Source organism: Pimephales promelas, chromosome 24 (genome assembly GCF_988280905.1).
Source record: "Pimephales promelas chromosome 24, fPimPro1.hap1.1, whole genome shotgun sequence".
Lineage (NCBI taxonomy): Eukaryota > Metazoa > Chordata > Actinopteri > Cypriniformes > Leuciscidae > Pimephales > Pimephales promelas.
Genome location: NC_142792.1, coordinates 2,668,020 through 2,687,428, shown reverse-complemented (window position 1 = coordinate 2,687,428; position 19,409 = coordinate 2,668,020). Strand labels below are relative to the sequence as shown.

General features: G+C 38.0%; 1 protein-coding gene across 1 annotated transcript in view; it reads right to left on the bottom strand.

The window, feature by feature from the left end:
- Positions 1 to 19,409, bottom strand: part of cog5 (component of oligomeric golgi complex 5) — a 75,759-nt gene that overhangs the window by 38,498 nt on the left and 17,852 nt on the right. Inside the window, exon 7 of the mRNA XM_039660536.2 lies at positions 14,263 to 14,393. Coding sequence (XP_039516470.1) covers positions 14,263 to 14,393 — 131 coding nt within the window. The remainder of the gene's footprint in view (positions 1 to 14,262; positions 14,394 to 19,409) is intronic.

The window sequence follows — 19,409 nt, the reverse complement described above, 5'->3', positions numbered from 1 at the left end:
CAAGCAAACCTGTTTTTTACTAGTCATATCCCTATGCCTTTAGGTTCGGTGTTTAATGGTGTTGTGAACGCAAAGAGGACCAGGGCTAAATGTTTTGGGTTTTTTTGGTCCGGACCAAGCGAACCAAGTGAAGTGTGAACACCAAGCACTTTTATCAAGCAGGATATAGTGTTTTAGAGTAAAACAACAGCACAAAATATTACAGAATTTATCATCAAATAATTTCCAATACTGGTGCGTGTGCTGTTGTTTTACCCAGTACATGAGAATTGCATTGCATTATATGGATAATACAGGGACACTTTATTTTTTCTTTTGGCCTAGTCATTCCCACTTCAGAATAAATAGCAAACATGGCCGACGCTAGCCCCATTGGAACATGCGGACTTCGTTTGCTCACACTTCGTGAAGTGCCATGGCCATGCGAGAGCACTGGTGAAGAACAGAAAGAGGGCGAAAGTGAGACTTAATGTGTGAGGAAAAAGTGAAAAGATGATGGATCACTTAGACATGCATGTGCCGTGTTTCCACGGCAACCCAAAAACAAACACGGCGAAGACCGATTAAAGCCTTTTAAGACGCACTTGGAAAATGTCACCGCAACACCAGGCAAGGAATAGATGAACTCAATTTGAGAGAAAACTGATGATTATGGAAAGGAGAAAGGTGAAAGACAAGGTGTGCTCAGCATAGCTAATGAGAGAGAAGATTTTCAGTGATAGAGAAACTTTGATTTGGATTGACATTAAAAGGAAATTAACTAACCATAAATTTTAAGACTTAATGTCAAATGCATGTTGTATGTTGTTAGATTTTCAATTAATTCAACTTATAGAATATAAATTGGCCGAAATATATTTTTTTTTGCTCATATTGCTCATATGTTACAACAACAATTTCAACTTTTATCACACATCTTCCAAAATCATACAAATAGGAAAATGGGCTGTCTATTTCAATTACATTTGCAAATTTTGTGTAGCTTTCAAGATCCTATATTAAGTATGATGGTGGACCGTCATTTAGAACACACTATGTTGTTATTGTAGCCTATCTAAGCCTATCCTAAACGTTTTTTTTCCATAAAGAACTTTTTTTTTCAAACGTTTTTTTCTTTCTTCATGTAGGCCTCACATTGTTAAGAGCATAAGAAACAAATGGGAAAAAAATAATATTTTATTCATATGTTATGCTATGACCTCTGTAGTGGACACCAGGGGCCTCATGTATAAACGTTGCGTACGCACAAAATGGGCATAGAAATATGCGTACGCATTTTTCCACGCGCACATCGGGATTTATAAAAAATAAACTTGGCGTAAATAAGTGCGCACCGTAAGGATGCTCTTGACCGTGCGTACGCACTCTTTTAGAAGAGTATGGGTTTTGGCGACACCGATGGTGAACTGGAGTCAAATGTCTTTTTGCTTACTATTAGACAGAGAATCTAAAGAAAATTATACATCTACAGAAAGATAATACAAATATAATTTTACAAACCTATCATCACTTGAAGCAAACATCCATCCCTTCTTAAATGACCGTGCCAGCACGCGCGTTGGGCCGTTTGGTGAAACTGACGCACATAGCCTAATCTAACGGCAGATGGAGTAAAACCGTAAATCTTCATTATGAGTCCAAATCATAAATACAGTCCATATTCACAATAACAGTTTAAATAAATAAGAAAATGGTTTAAACTATGTTATAAACATTTAGATTAAATATGCCATTCTCATTAATGGAGTTAAACTCTTAAACTACATGAAATCATTACTGAGAAGTTACAATATATATATATATATATATATATATATATATTCAATAAATATAAATAGACCTATTTGTTGTGGATGCATTGCTTTTGAACACTTTTCTTCTGGCATGCTGTGTTTTAATGTTTTAACTAGAGATTGTCTGAGAAAACTGTTTCGTGCAAATAATGCACAACCATGTCTATCTCTTCCATTAAAATATAAATCAATTAAAAATACTATTTGGTCAGTGGAAAAGATTGAGAAAAACTTTCTCTGAAATGTATTTAACACTATTTGATTTATTCATTCAAAAACAAGGCAAGGATATAGGCTACCAAAAAAAATGTTTGTAATAATGTGACGGCACATCCGCATTTCATATTTTCCTAACGTCTTGTACCGTTAAACTTGGTATCACGTGGATGAATAATCATATGCAAATGATATGCAGATGAGGATATGCATAGTAAAACTAGGCGTTGTAATCTCCATATATGGTTATTTCGGGGAGGAGACGCACATGTGCATAATCTCCCGCTGACTGGGATTTATAAAGTGAATTCTGCGCAGGTTCTGGCGTACGAACGGTTTTATAAATCTGAAAACTTTTGTGCGTACGCAAATTCTGCCTTATGTGCGTACGCACACTTTAAGGATGAAATCTACGCAAAGTTTTATGCATGAGGCCCCAGGACTCAATTGTTTAAAAAAAAAATGACATGAAATTATATGTTGGCAAAAATAATGGCAATATTTGAAAATGGATAATTATTATTATTGTTATTATTTGTTTAAAGGAGCTAAACGCAAGTCTCTGAGTTTTTGCAGAACTACGCCCCCTCTGGCGACAAGCGAAACTACAACCAGAGCTGTGCGCGTTCATGGAGGAACACACACACACATACGCACGTTTGCACGAGCTGTTCATAACTAAGGAGCATCAGCCGCACACTGTGCGGCACACATCTTTTGTTACATTCATAATGAGGTAATACAGTAATAAATCTGCAAGTCATTTAAAATATATGAAAGGAAAGGCATTCGAGTAAATTACACACTTGTGTGAGAGGGGGAAACGGGGGTAGTAGAAAACTTCGGTTTTTGTTTCCATCTATCTCCCTGTGCTTACTGTATCCACTTATGATTGAATTATTATGGAAACACGTTCAGTTATCACTTTGTATAGGCTATGACCCGTTTGAGCCCTAGAGCCGACCGGAGATCTCTCCGTTTGTTGAAAGCTTCCCGATGTTGACTCTCGTCTTATTCCGACGCATGGCACTGGACAGACAGAAGTTTTATTTTCTGTCTCACGTGGAGTTTGCGTTGGGGTTTGTAATGAGCTACAAGCCGGTCTCTTTCCGCGCCATACAGATTAAATGAAGTGCACGTCACCGAAAGCAACAGATATGAGCTGGATTTTATTAATCATCGGCTAATTTCAAAATCAGCAAAGACAGCAATAAGAGAGATCGGCAACAGGCCTGGTAAGATCATTTCATTTCTTTACTTTTAATGAAGATGGTAGTGTTAAGCGTCTGCGACTTACTTTCACTAATTCACTTTGATTTGCGATAGATTGCGGCGCTTGATGAAGGGGCTCAGCTCAGCTGCTCAGGTGATGCGCGTCGTCATATATGACTAATATCATGACATATAGCTTGGTTTCAACAACCAGATGCATTTACACTTGTCCAGTTTCGTCTGGAATACGGCACAGACCACGTCCTCAAGTGGTTTGAGCGATCGAATTCAAATCCGTCTCGAATGCGTTTCGGAGGGCATTTACACCCTGGTCTTTTCACGATCGAATAGCTATCCGATCACAGAAGACACATGAAGTGACCAGGTGTAAACAGCCCCTTTGAATCCATCGTCTACTTTTGTGGAAAGCTGACTAGAGTTGTGTCGCTCGAGTTGTCTTCTCTGATACGGAGAATGGCGGCGAATAGCTACACGAACCTGCCAGACATAGCCAGGCGTGCGTGAACGCGCATGACGTCACGCCCAGTCTCAGATTCGAGCCCGAATCCCTCTTATATATTTCACTGTACAGGGTTATAGAGGCGATCGCAGTGATCAAAGAAGGGCTCATTCAGCCCATCAGGCGATTGTTTAAGCATGTATGGGTTAGAAAACGGCTATTTTTAACATGAAAAGTTGCGCAATGCACCTTTAAATAACATAGATATCTGAATTTATGTCAAAACTTACACTTTCAAAAATCAAAATGTAATTTATTAATATGTATTCGTGTACAAAATTACATATAAAAATAGTTTCCTATTGTTTTTTTTTGTCTGGAAACGCTTCCAAAACGCTTGTGTCGCGTAAAAAACAGGCGTCGTTTCTAGCATGCACGCGCGTCACGCAGGCAATGTGCAAGCTCTAATCTGTTAACATGGGAGCCGAAATAAAAACGGACGCACCACGCAGCCAGTGTGTCTCCGGCCTTACAGTGAAAAACACACAAGCAAAACATGTGGGCTCGTATAATAAAGTTTTGCAAATTTTGCTCTTTTTTCACATCCTCGTCTTTGTTTTTTATATCGCCTTCACATTATTTGCTGGTACTAGTTATCAAAAGCCTTTCTTAATGACACTCAACTATAAATACATTGCTTCATCTTTGCGCTTTTAACCTTTGTGTGACTTTTTAATTGTGAAGAATGCACATCAGAGAGAAGGGATGTTAAAAAGCATGTGCATATGGTCTCCATGGTAACAGTAATTTGTCAGGAGGGTGTTACTGATGGGTAATGGGAGAGAGAAGTCAACGTGTGAGAACGAGGAGTGCTAATCAGCACACATGGGAGCCAGTCGCTAACAGGTCTCTGATCTGTAACAGTGTACCAGTGCTCTTTTAAAATAACATAACCCTGCTGAAAGCAGAGCTTAATCCAGTTGTGTTTTATTAGCTTCGGTCTTAGTTGGCTTAGCATGTTGGCCTTCTGGTAAGCACCAGTCACAATGAAATGGAAGGGCGGAGACTTAGTTCTATGCATCGGTTTTTGATTGGATGTTGAGATGTGGGCGTGCCTCTCGAATGTGAGCTTGCAGGGGCAGAGTTTAAGCGCACAAAATGACTGAAATAGTACAGCATACATCACAAGGGAGAAGTCTGTTTTCACAAGAAGATCCAGTTATATATATATATAATAAACATATGCATTGATGAATTGTTCTATTTTATGTTAAATTTTCATTCCATGCTGACTTTGAGGTGTTTTATTCAGCACTGACATTCAGCTCATATAGGTCTTGTCCAGTATATCACTTGCGGTAAACATACTGTAAATATTTTATGATCACTCTAAACAAGCCTTTTGCCTTCTTTCCACTGACAGAACAAAGGCAGCCATATTGGCAGAACAGTGCTTGTCCGCTGTCTGAGCAATCCAGCACATCTATTTTCCATCTTCAAGATGGTCTTTAGAGAGCAAACAGAGAAAGAATGTGAGACAGTGACAGAGATGTAATGTTTGAAGTGAGTGAGAAGGCAAAAGAAAAGGGAGGCACAAAGATTCAGGAAAAAAGGGTGGCAAATAAAAGACACACGTTTTCACTCCTTAGCAGCTTAAACTCCCGAGAGACAATGCTTTTGATGTAAAGGTTACTCAAACACATGCCTAAAAAAATGGATGAATCGTGAATATCAGGAGAGTGACTGCATAACCTTTTCAGTGACCAGCACAATTGAGTCCATTGGATCAAGGGAAACGAGTAAAGATTTTAATAGCGTGCAACAATGACATCCACTTTTTTTTAGATACCTCGGCATTTTCCCCTTTCATTTTCTCCATAGCCATTAAATTCATGAAGCATATCACCATGAACCAAATCAATTACTCTATAATAAAAAAGGGACAAGACTGGATAGTTTCTAGCCTGCTAATACCAAACTCTGCTAATTCGCTTTGCTTCGTAGACAGAGTCTGGAATGGCGTAATTGAAAAGTTTTATTTTCAATAGAAATGGGGGTCTTGTCTGAGGTATAAAATCATCATAACGCAATCACATCACACAATCACCTCTCTCTCCAACTTACACATCACCTGATGTTTCATCCATCACCATTAATGAAATTGAGCGGAAGTACGAAGTCTGACGTGGTCAGGCTAGATACTTTCAACTTCCTGGATAAATTATTTCATGAAGGATTGAACGGCCTATCCAATGAATCACTGCAAATAACAAATCAAATAAAAAAAAATATAGTACTATATTGAGTATTAGTGTAAGATTTTTTTTACTAATTGCTAAATATTTAGCTATACAACTATTTTGGGTGAATGTAGGGTGAACGACTCGATTGCATCATTCACAATGATTAATGGGAGTGAGTGGTTGTTGCAGAACTCTTTTGCACTCATGATTTGAGTAAATTTAAATATTTTATTTAGGGCTGTGAAACGATTAATCGCGATTAATCGCATCCTAAATAAAAGTTTTTGTTTACATAATATGTGTGTGTAGTGTGTATAATTATTTTGTATAAATAAATACACATATGCATGTATATATTTGAGAAAAATGTGTTATTAATATATCAATTTTTTATATTTATGTATAATATTAATTTTGTATAAATATATATAAAGTATATACATGCAAATATTTCTTAAATATATACATGCGTGTGCTTTTATATATACAAAATAACTATACACACTACACTCTCATATATTATATAAACACAAACTTTTATTTTGGATTAATCGTTTCACAGCCCTAATTTTATTTTATTCACACACACGTGCAATTTGTAGAGACTGCCAGGTTCCCAGGAAAAAAATCCCATCTTTCACGCAATACAAATCTACTTGCAATATTAGACAAATCAGACCATTCTAGAATACACACAATTTGAACCATATTTTGAATGTCAGTGTGCAAAACGTAGTCAAAAGAGCACAAATGAAGCCACACATCTTCACTCAGACACTTAAAACCACCAAATGCACTTTGAGTCCTGCCATTCGGAGTAACAATGCAGTGACAAGCTAAGCCGAGTGATAATAAAACATTTCTAAATGATTAATACCCTCTTGAGCACAGTTTGAGTCATGCATCAAGTTCAGCACCGAAGAAACAATAAAAAAGAAAATGTGGTTATCAAATCATTAGTGGCAGGGATTGGGCATTAGCAATTGCAGGAGATTGCCTATAAATAATAATGCATGAGTGAAAGGCATTTATTTACATGGAATGAAGTAGAATTGTTATGTGGTTCAGCAGAGAAAGAAAGGAAGCATTGAATCGTTTTCAGTTAACATTCTTGTCAGTATTTGTTTGGCCCAAGGCGGAAAACATATTTTTGTTTCATCTTTTCAGCAGCAAGCGAGAGAAAATTATATTACATGCTGCAGGTACATGGGTCTATTAGGCTGCGGATGACAAAAATCACACCGGACAAAACTAAACAGAATGGGCAAAATGGACAAATGCAGAGAAAGGAAAATCAGTAACACTTTACAATAAGGTTTCATTTGTTAACATTAGTTAACTAAATTAGTTAACACATACTATCATTGTTAACACATATCTAAAACAATTTTAAAGTCAAAAGTTTTATCTGTTAACATTTGTACTGTAAACTAACATGAACATTTTATTAACTAACATCAACAAAGGTTAATATGTACTTCTCATCATTAGTGCATGCATTAACAAATCTTATCAAATGAGACCTTAATGTTACCAGACAGTCATTTTAATTGACCCCAATCTTCAATACACTCTTAAAAATAAGGTTCTCACAGCAATGCAAAAGAAGAATCGAATAACTTTTCAATAAAAAGTTTGTAAAAGAACCATCTTTTTCTAAGTGTAAAGAACATTTTAATCTAAAAAAACATTTTGTGCAATGCAAAGGTTCCACTGATGTTAAAGATCCATAAATGCCAATGAAGAACCATTATTTTTAAGAATGTACAACCACAACCCAAAAGCAGAAAATTGAACATCCTGACAAACAAGGGAATATAAACAACACTTTATCTGGCCTATTGAAAAACAATATGACCCAATGATTGTGGCAATGTGGGCTGTATATCTGCACCACACATCAACAGAACAAAACGCTTCTCTCTATGCTAGACAACAATCACATGCTCTCCTTGTCCAAGTGACCTCTTGAAATGGACAAAGGTGACGTATTGGTTAAAGGGCGCATGATTAATGTTCTGCTGCTCAGCTTATGTAATGCACTTTTAATAGGGCAATAGGGCAAGAAGCACATCTGTCTGTCAAAGCAGAGGTGACTCAGTTAAAACCTAGACTCATTCATTCCCTACTGTCATTGATTCTACCATCAACACCCCTCCAATACATCCAGTGGCCAATCAATAATGTGGAGGAGCCACACTTCTGTGATTTCCCTATTTATGTCTGCATTGGCTCCGTTTTTTCCAGGTTTTATGACTCTGTTTTGGTCAGGCATGGAGCTTCATAAGAACTTGCTGGTCAATAAATTCATATTTATTGCTCAGATCCGATAGTAGTTGGTACTTGACTCTGATAAGCGTATCTATAGCAGACTGGGCAACATGCCAAGTGCATTATGGGTGTTGAAGTTTTCCTACCGATCTGGCAAAAGGGAAGACAACCGTTTTCTCCGGTCAGGTAGAATAAATTCGACTTTTTATTTTTATTTCATGTTAGTTCAGGTCCATTAAATATAATTAGACTACTTTTGATTTAAATAATTCGTAAATGTTAACAAATGGAACCTTATTGTAAAATTTTAGTGGAATGTTCTGATTGCAAAGCTTATGCTTTATCTTTCCCAAAACGGTAACACTTTACTTGAAGGGGTGTGCATAAGACTAACATGACACCTTCATAATTATGACATGACATATATTATGAATATGAAGGAAGTTTTATGCATGTTTGTGACAACTGTCATTAAGTGTCATTCGCTCAGTTATGACATTTTGAATACAAATATGACATTGTTTGAGATGTCTTTGTTATGACATCTTGACATAAATCAATACATCATAACCTGTCAGTGTCTGTAACGACAACTTGACATTACTAAGACAACACAAACGGTCAAAAACTTGACAATTATCAAACATAAGAAAGCACTTATAGCTTTATTGGTTAACATTACATTAAACTGTCAGGTGGTTGGTTTTGACATTGACTGTCATGAAGCCATTATAACTTTTTAATGACAAATTCAATTAGTACCACTGTAGTTGAGGTCATGAAAAATATTCATGACACCGTTATAATGGCCTCACTACAGCCAATGTCAAAGCCAACCACATGATGGTTTAACTTAATTTAATGTCAAGTTATCATGACAAAGACACTGACAGGTTATGATGTATTGGTTTATGTCAAGATGTCTTACACAATGTCATATTTGCATTCAAAATGTCATTATTGAGCAAAAGACACTTAATGACAGTTGTCATAAACCCTACTCATATTCAAGACATGTCATGTCATGGTTATGAAGGTGTCATGTCAGTCTTATGCACACCCCTTAAAGTAAAGTGACAATTGCCTTAATTTTTTAATTGCCCTTAATGTTTTGCAGTCCACCACATTGACATTAAGAATATTTTTAGATCACTATATTGTGGATGGAGAGATTGTAAGCGAGAAGGCTGCATTAATGTCCATTCCCCTACAAGCATGTGAAACAGGACACTGGCCCCGTGAGTACTCTGCTTTTCTGGGTCAGGAAGACAGGAGCCATGGCGAGAGTAGTCAATTGTATATGTGTGTCTGTATTTTGAGCCCTTTGAGACCCTAGTATGAATCTCAAGCTCGGACCACACACACCTCAATGACCTCCAACCAATGCTTGCCGAGTAAGCAAAGACCTTCACCGTGGTAATCAGAATCCACTTCCAAAACCCTAATCCCCTCATGTACACAATACAAAGGAAAAGGAAAGAAAAACATGAGATTGTGACCTCTTGCAACCTTCTGTGTGAAAACACCCCTCTTAAGCAGCTGATATAAATGTATGAGCAGAGAAATAAAAAAAAGACTTGAATAGAAAGGTGGATAAAAAATTTAACAGACCTCTTCTTCTCTCATCCCATCCGAAATGAATGTGCAGATAAAGGCTACACTTTTTGTTCTGCCTCTCTGCATGTCAATGTCTTATTTTGACCTTCAAATGCACTCTCTTTTCAAGTGCCCTTCTGACAGTATTGCAGCGTATTAGACAGCTGATGCTTTCAAAACAGGAATGCACTGATATAAAGTGCCACTCTTCTGTACAATTTTAATGAAATTTAGAAGAGACAAATACACTATGTAATATGTCACTATGCACCAAAAGCAATTGTTAATAACAGATGAATCCTTCCAATCCTATAATTTTAAAAGAAAATGTCGAACATTTCCTCTAGCTTTAAGACTTAATCAGATTATGTTTTCTTATTTCTTCTTTTCATCAAATCGTTATGACATGAAACTTGTGATTAAAAAATATAAAACGATATTACTCATCATTGCCAACTTGATCCCAACATCATGTCAGACTCGACCCCATTAAATCCTAATAGACAAAATCCTGTCCAGCTTTGCAGTATTTTTTTTTTTTTCAAATGAATATCATTTCACTTGGAAATACGTCATATTATATAAATCAAATGCATTGTTTCATGTTGTCTTTAAGCACAGGACTTCTTGCAACACTAATGAAATTGTCTTGTGTGCTAAAAGGAATGTTCCGTAATCAATAGTTAATCTGAAAAATATGTGGAAGTCAATATTGTTGATTTCATTGTTGATGTTGAATTCATTAGCATTGTATGGAAATGTTAAAAAGCGCACCATTTCAAAAGTATCGTTATGCAATTTTTAACCATTAAACTAATGTTAAATTGACAACTTTACACTTGGGGAAAAACATTTTTATTTGACTTGCAGCACAAATATCTTGCCTATAAATGTACACTTTTTTGTGCATTATTGTAAAAAAGATAGATAGATAGATAGATGGATAGATGGATAGATGCATGCTGTTGGTACAGCTTAACTTGCATTAAACCCAGAAAATTCCTTAAAAGACATCAGAAGGTCTTTTTTGTTTAGAAGAGCAAAATGAAAAGGACCATCTCTCCACATAAGCTCAGGAATAGCGGCTTATGTAACCCACACAATTCTAAATATACTGATGCAGGACTGGCCATGGAGGAGTGCAGTGAACTACATGATAAGATCCAGAACAACAAATACATAAACAGAGGTCAGGGGGCTCGTGCATCGCCTGGTTTTATAATGAGATGCTAATAGGCCAATAATTCGAGAAGTTGTGGGTAGACAGCAGAGAGAATTTCTTAGAGATGCATGGTACTAAGAACTGTGATTGGAATAGCCATTCGCATTTAATTGAAGTGAAAAAGAGCTAAATCTGTTATCTATCGAGTATGATGAAGTACAATCTAAAAAATACTGGGTTGTTTCAACCTAAATTTGGGTAAAATATGGACAAACCCAAATGTTGGGTTAAAAATACAATTAAAAATGTACAGTTGAAAGTGAAAGTTGGGTTAAAAATTGAAATTACATTTTTAACCCAACATTTGGGTTTGCCCATATTTTACACAAATTTGCATTCAAACAACCCAGCATTGTTTAGAGTGTAGCTGATTTGCGCTGAATCTAAGTTTAAATGGAAAAAAAACCCATGATATTAAATTAAATAATTATGCTGAGACTGTGTTTCAAAAATACCTAAACAGCATGCTTCAGGATCACTGGCATCAACAATGTCCCCAAAAAGGGTCTAGCAAGGCAGTGCGCTGGGTTTTGAAAGATAGACACCATTACGCAATGTCTAAATGTAAAGAGATCATGCAGTGGTCAATGCCATTATGTTGTCTGCAGCCAATAACCTTGAGATATATGGGAGTGACTGACCATCAAACAATCAACCCCTGGAGCTAAAAAATAAAAAAGAGAAAATAATACAACAGGCAGGGATTGGAAGGCTTATTTTAGCAAGTGGTAGGTAATGGAAACCATTAAAGATGCAAGAACAAACAGAGCCTAGATGACACTCTCCGGACTGGACCTCTCATCAAATATGGGCTGTTCATATCCACAACTTCACCCAAAATAGCAGCCTTCACGCCAGCAGCCATATCACCCTGTAGCCCAAGACTGATTGCCCACTGAAGCCAAGCAGGGTTGAGTATTCAGTACCTGGATGGGAAACCTGAGAAAACCAGGTTGCTCCTGGAAGAGGTGTTAGTGAGGCCAGTGGTCTGTAGCCCCTTTTCCACCAAAGCATTTTGAGAGCCGGTTCGGAGCTGGTGCCTGCGCGAGAACCAGTTCTTTGTGTTTCGACAGCCAAAGAACCGGTTCTCGTGCAGGAGAACTGGTTCCAAAGCGGCACCAACTCTTTGCTGGACTAGAACCGTTCTTTAACCACGTCATGCTTACGTCGGGGGCTGGGGGCGGGTTTAGATGTCTTCTAAACATCTTTACTGACCATAATAAAGGATCGCAAAGCCAAGAGAAACATTTGCAGAAACACGATGGAGTCCGCCTTTGTAATTGTTATGCTTGAAGTTAACGCAAGCGTTTCTATTTTTGTCATTTTTTTTATTGAAGACATTATAAGTAAAGAAGAAAACAATCACAATATAGAACAAATAAATGGAAAGGAAAAAAAGACACAAGACAGGGGTACATAACTTATCAGAAAAGATTACATATCAAACGAAAAGATTAAAAGACTTACATATTTCAATTGTTTTTAACACCGTGTCCCGCGCGATAAAAGGTATCTTTTCCATGTTAATCAAAGTTTTTGTCCTAACCAGACGCAGCGGCGACACGCAAAGTTTCTAATTTAAGATTTCTTTGTACACGAGTTAGAGATAATCCGAAAGTAATGTTGTGCAAGCGTTTCTAGCGACGTATGGCGACGTACACAGTGACGTAACGACGTCGTTCCCAGGGCGCTCTAGTCAGTGGAAAAACAAACAGGTTCTGAAGCGGTTCGCAAGTTGAACCAACTCCGAACCAACTTTGAACCAGCACCAGTTCCGAACCAGTTCTTTTTTAGGTGGAAAAGGGGTATGTGTGGGTCCTAAAGCCCCAGTAGAGTGATGGGAACACTATACTGTCAAAGAGCACCATCCTTTGGATGAGACGTTAAACCGAGGTCCTGACTCTCTGTGGTCATTAAAGAGTCATGAAACCCCCCTCTTTCAGCACAAGTCTAGCTCACAATCTTATTGAAAAATGCAACTTAAATGGGTGTGGGTAGCTGTGAGAAGAAGGGAGGGGAGCACGATAAAGATTTTAAACCTGGAAGACGAAAAAGCGGAAAAATAATAAATTTAACCATTTTAACCCTACTATTAAATCTAACAGATGCTAACATTGTCTCCAATGGTGTTCAACACACATACCTCTGTTAAAGTCTGAGAAAATTTGGTTTAGGGTTTCATGACCCTTTAAAAATCCCATGGCACTTCTCATAAGGAGTAAGGGTGTAACCCTGGTGTCCTGGCCACATTCCTGGCCCTCCTAATAATCCCCTTCCATTGAACTGGCTCTATCACTCTCTCTCCACCAATAGCTGGTGTGTTGTGAGCGCATTGGTGCCGTTGTACTGTGGCTGCTGTCGCATCATCCGAGTGGATGCTGCACACGGGTGATGGTTGAGGAGAGACCCCGACATGATTGTAAACTTCTTTGGGTGTACAGTAGTACATATGAGATGTGCTATATAAATGCCTCATTCATGCTTTCAAAGACACCTGATGGCCCATGAGAGATGCATAAAGCAATAAATTATTGACCTTGTAGTCTGAATTTCTGCATGGATTTACTCCATAAAGTGTGCTGAAAAATTAAACTGTCAATCAAAGGAAAGAAAAATGTAGAGACGCAATCAGCAAAACAAAGGACTGTGACAGCTGCGTTTGTATAATGATATGCAACGTATCCTGTAGGTTATTTGTGGAGGCAATTTAAAATTGGCAATTTATTGAAAAACGGACATATTGTGCATCTTTCATCTCCTGAGATGGCTCTATGTGGCGGCTGAATTTCTGAAATGTGAGTGGACAGTTCAGTTCGATGGCTGTGTGTCTGTAGTCAGGGGAAAAAGATCAGTGCGGCCCATCTGCTGTGTGTGAGCACATCGTGTGTGACAGAGAAACATGCTGAGGGAGAGATATAGAGAGATAGAAAGAATACTGGCACTTGTTTCATCCTGTTGAAATGTGCAAATACATGAATGCAAAGGTAGACTCCACATAAACTCAATTCCATTTATTATTGCATTTGAAATGTGCTCGACCACAATTCATAAAACATAAGTGGATTTTCATCATTGTTTGTTCTTTTGCTGGTTTTTTATGTAGGATAACTTTGAAATTGCTGCCTTCCAAGTGACAAACTACTCGTAGTAGTTTCCCCTTAAACTACATTGCATTTTCAGTGTCATGAATTTTGTATTACATTGGCACATTTTGCACTTTGTTTCTCAAAGACATTGTGGTACTCTTACCTGAATTTCCATGCCCTGTTCCAGTAATCGTTTGGCTTGGTTCTCCACCTCCAGACGAGCTCGACTAATGAACAGCAGGTCATTTTCTATGACATCAATACCTGACAGATCGACACCTTGGGAAAGGTAGTCTGAAAGGAATGGAAAAAAAAGAGTCACAAATTTTTCAAAGCATTTTTTAGTGGTTAAAATAAATGGAATCAACTAAAACTAAAATAATTCCTTTTTTTGTACAGGCAAATGTTTTAGAGGGCCTTTTTTCATAAACATGGACAGCCATATGTTTATGTGATAGATAACAAGAACGCGTCACATGGAGGATGAGCGTGTTTGCACACCCCTGGGAACCCGTTAGCATGCAAACGGTCTTATTCACAATTGTCTGCACTAAGTAGGGTGTCTGGAAGCTACCCGAACCATCATCGCAGCGGGCTGTGGAAATTATGCTTGATTTAGTTTTTTTAGCGTGAAATATCAAAACTGTTGGAAGAGATGAGAAAGGCTTCAGAAACACTCAAACTGTGCTAATGTTGGCAGCTTCCTACTTAGGGCTGATTAAACTTATCGATTTAGACTTTTAGATGGCAGCATGCTCTGGAATAAATACATCAACTAGGATAATGTGGGATACAGGTAGATACACACACAAAAATATTCCACAGGGGAGACCAGCCGTTCAAGTGAAAAACTATGTTTACGAGGTGTTTAATTCATAAAATGCATTTAAAAATAACTTAAAACTAAATTATTAAATCTAAAATCCATAAAATGATGCAATGATTGGAACCCCTGAAGGTTCTATATATGAAGCGCCTGACGGAACCCTTCAAGGTTCTATAAAGAACCTTTTCTTCTGGGAGTTTATAATAGAGCCTCTTTGAAGGTACACTAATCAACATTGCACCCCATTGAATGGACACATTTTAAGGCCCCGTCCACACTACTGCGTTTTCGTTTAAAAACGGAGACCTTTTGCTACGTTTGCACCTCCCGTCCAGACTAAAACGGGAAAAACGAAGACCTAAAACGGAGAAGTTTAGAAACACTGCAGCTGCGTTTTGCGTTTTGAATCTCCGGAGGGCGTTTTAGTGTGGACGAGACAAAACAGAGGAGTTCAGAAACGCTGACGCAGAGGGTGACGCTCGGCTCTATGATTGGGTGTTATCAGTCATGACGTATCCTTCCCTGATTCGTCAATCACTGTTTACACCGGCACGCGCATGCCCAGTGTTGGTGAATGGTCACGTGATCCGTGTTTTCAGTCGTTTTAATGTGGACTGAGATCATTTCTAATACGCAGATAAAACGCTGGTGTGGACGGAGATTGTATTCGTTTTAATTCTCCGTTTTTAAACGAAAACGCAGTAGTGTGGACAGGGCCTAAAACATCATCATTTGTGCTGCACAGAAAAAAAATCGGTTACACTTTATTTCTACTAACTATAAGTAACTTTTCAACTACATGTCAAGTAAGTGTCATTAGAGTATTAGTAGGCTGTAGTAGACTGTTAGGTGTTAGGGTTCAGGTTAGGAGAACAAGTTGACTTGTAGTTGCTAAGTTACTTATAGTCAGTTGAATGTCTGTTGAGGGACCAACAAAATAAACTGTTAGCAGATATTGAACAGACTGTCTACTAATACTCTAATGATAGTTAGTTGATATGTAGCGGCAAAGTTACTTCTAGTTAGTTGAATGTCTAAAGTGGACTATCAAAATAAAATGTTACCAAAAAATCATCCATGCAGGTCAATTAACCATTCAGAGAAGTACTTTTTGAAATTGTATTTCACATATCTCTAACAAATACACAATTGTTTTATGCAAGCAGCCTATTATGCACAAGAGCATCCACACTGAACTTTAAAGAGTTTCTTGCAAGTAAACGAGAAGGAAAAGAAACAGCATCTCTAAACACAGGGTATCATACTGAACAGGCCTCTGAACAGACAGCCTATGAGTCAGAGATGCTGACTGATACGGGTACAGTGGCACCAAGCAGAACAATGTCACTACATAGATCCCCTCATTAGCGCCTTCTGAGGGCACACACCATCTGACGACTCTCTGACTCAATTTGCAGACTGCTAACAAAGATATCATAAAGAACCCAGAGCTGCCTCATTAGAAGAGGTCAGATATCTTGCTGAGGAAATGACTCCATACTGTAACACCCAGATGCTTTGAAGCGACCTTGAGTTTGTGGTTTAAAATCTGGAGAGCTGTATGAAACAGGTGGCTTCTACACAGGAAAGCAGGGGGAGTCTTTGGCTCCTGTTCGTGCAGGTAGGCCCAAAGCCAGACTAAATTCAACGATCCCTGCCAGAAGTCTCTGTGTCGCAACGCAGTGTCATTTCACCTCATTTTCACCCTCTCCTGCTTCACTCTGCCAGAGCACAACAATGGATTACATTGTCCTAGAAGAAACCCACAATACTGTAGGGGGACTCTCAATTAGCATTCTATAATTGCACTTTTGATAACTAGAGCTGAAACTGTTGCATGCTGGTTCTAAAAGGACAAATGGATGCAGGGATTTATCATGACATGATGATTCTGTAACTCGGGCTATGTTCGGAATGGCATGCTACTAGGGCTGCACAATTAAATTAATTAAAACTGTAATGGGGCCTTTTGTGGTTATTAAACAGCAACAGGCTTAGATTTAAATTAAATATAGCATGCACATGTTGCATTCTTCAAATAAGGGACATCACTCTACTCTGTAATCTATTACACATACTTAAGCCTGGGACACACCAAGCCGATGTCACAAGTGGTGACGAAAGCAGACTGTGTTTTTGACTCTTGTTGACTGTCTCGACCAAAAAGCTGCACTTGAACACACCAAAAGTACTAAAGGCAATTGTCAACTAGTAATATCTGTCTATACAGTATAATCAGTTATCAAGAATAGTCTATTTTGGTCATTCAAAAAGAGAAATCGAAACTAGGACTGCAGATATACAAACTGTAAACAAAGCAGTACTTGCTTACGATTTTGACGTAAAATTTTAACAGCCTGCTGTCTTTACCAGCTTGACTGCCTCCAATGACCGTATCCCTTTAAAAACGCAAGAAATACAGTACACATAGTGTACTGTGCAGTAGGAATACATTAGTATTACATTTTGAGCACAGACAATGCTGCCCTCTCCCAAAATCAAATCATGCTGGGGTCATGAAGGTCAGAGGGCAGGTCAGGGGGAGGGACATAGATGATTGTTCAATCACAGATCTTGACCCTTGACAGGTCTTGTAGTTTCAGAAAAGAAAAAGTCTGCTGTTGCAGAAAAAGACACTCGTGTGACAGTGTGTTGGCTCTTCGCAGGTCTTTCTTTTTTTATAGAAGCACTAGAGATCCATTGGCTCAGCATCAATCACAGTTATTACCTGCATTTATCTGGAATGAAGCACAACAGCCACTCCACAGAGAGAAGGTGCAGCACGCAATATAGTGTAAAACGATTCTAACTGTGACCTTGGAAACCAATTTTTTCCCTATTACAGTGGAAAAAAAGAAGAGAAAAATAAGAAAAATTAGTTGAAATTCAAAATGGGGTCTGTCTGAGGAGGTCATTCCTGCAAAGTGGGGCACTCGATTTGTTTGAGATTAAAGCAAAAGTGAAAAAAAGTAATTGCTGTTAGTGTAGATTGAGTCATCTCTGAAATTCCAAGTAAGAACAAACAAAAACACAATACTAGGTTCAAAATCGTAAAAATAAAACGCTCCAGCAGCTTCGTGATAGAATCACTACTTGCACACTGAAATCACATCCAAAGTTCAGGCATTGTCCTCGCGCATCAATCTGACCAACTGGAAAAATGTGCTGGGCTCTTTCAGACAGGCATTCAAGATACCCTCCTATACTTCAATAACACGTTCTAAGTTAACCAACTACAGAGGTAAACCACCACTGCTACGGTTCATAGTGCCACTAACACTAATGATAATGTAAATATGGTTTGGAGCTAGAAAAGAAAAATGGAGAAAGAGATTAAATATTCCGTTAAAATGTAACTATACTTAATGCTTTATTTAAGTACATACTGGTAAACTTTATTCAATAATATTATGGGGATGCCACTATATGACCATACCATCAATATTTTCCGCAATACTCATCAATACTATACTCTGGACCAATAATACTCTGCACGTCATTTTGTGTGATGTTGTCTGAAGAATACCCAAGTAAGGTTGAAAATGAGCTGCTTACAGAAGAAGCACCTACAATTGCAGAAAAAGTATAATAATAATTATTGTTATTATTGATGTGTGCAATTTGTTTTTCGTTTCAACAAACATATGAATTATGTTGTCTATGTGTAGTGCATAGCAAAAAAAGAAAGAAAAAAGAGGCTGTCCTAAAAAAGAGGCTCATATTAACCAATCACTAAATATCAATAATATTAGTTTCATTAGCATGTTAAATAATAATAAATCAAAGTGATGCTGTCCTTGAATCAGATTATCAGGGAGGCGACAGAGCTTTTTGAAGGTCACCCTGTCCATAAGGGATGTCGTTTTCCCATGCATCCCCTCCCTCGGGCGAACAAAACACGTAACAACACAGCCCTATGGACTGTGGCAGGAAGTGAATGAACTCGGAATGCTTTGTTGGGATTGGACAGAATCCCTATGGGATGGCTAAGCAAAGCTGAACCAACATACGCAGTAAGCAGAAGTTCACAGTCAGGGTGTCCCTGCTAATCTGCTGCTATGCAAACACGATGTGGGGGATCCAGACTCACATTAACACTGTAACCTTGCGTCACAGGATGACGTGCTGGCCCCGCTGAGGCTGAGGGGACTTGACACTGTTTATACAACTAAAGCCTCTGAAATCTGCTAAATACAGCACAATCTCATTTCCCACAGTCTCTTCCACTGCATTTGAAGCGGTCTATAAAAAAAAGAATAATCTAGCAACTACTTGTATCGTTTATAGCGACTCTGACAATGAGCACTGAAAAACACACCTCTGAGATTGCAGATTGCACTATAACCATATCGATTCCATTGGATGTAAGAGTGCTTGATTACACCGATGATTGATACAGATGGTTATACAAAATCTATATGCCGTAAAAGCATCTAAAATTTCCTTGCATTTGCTTGTATCATATTTTAGACCTTTAAATGCTA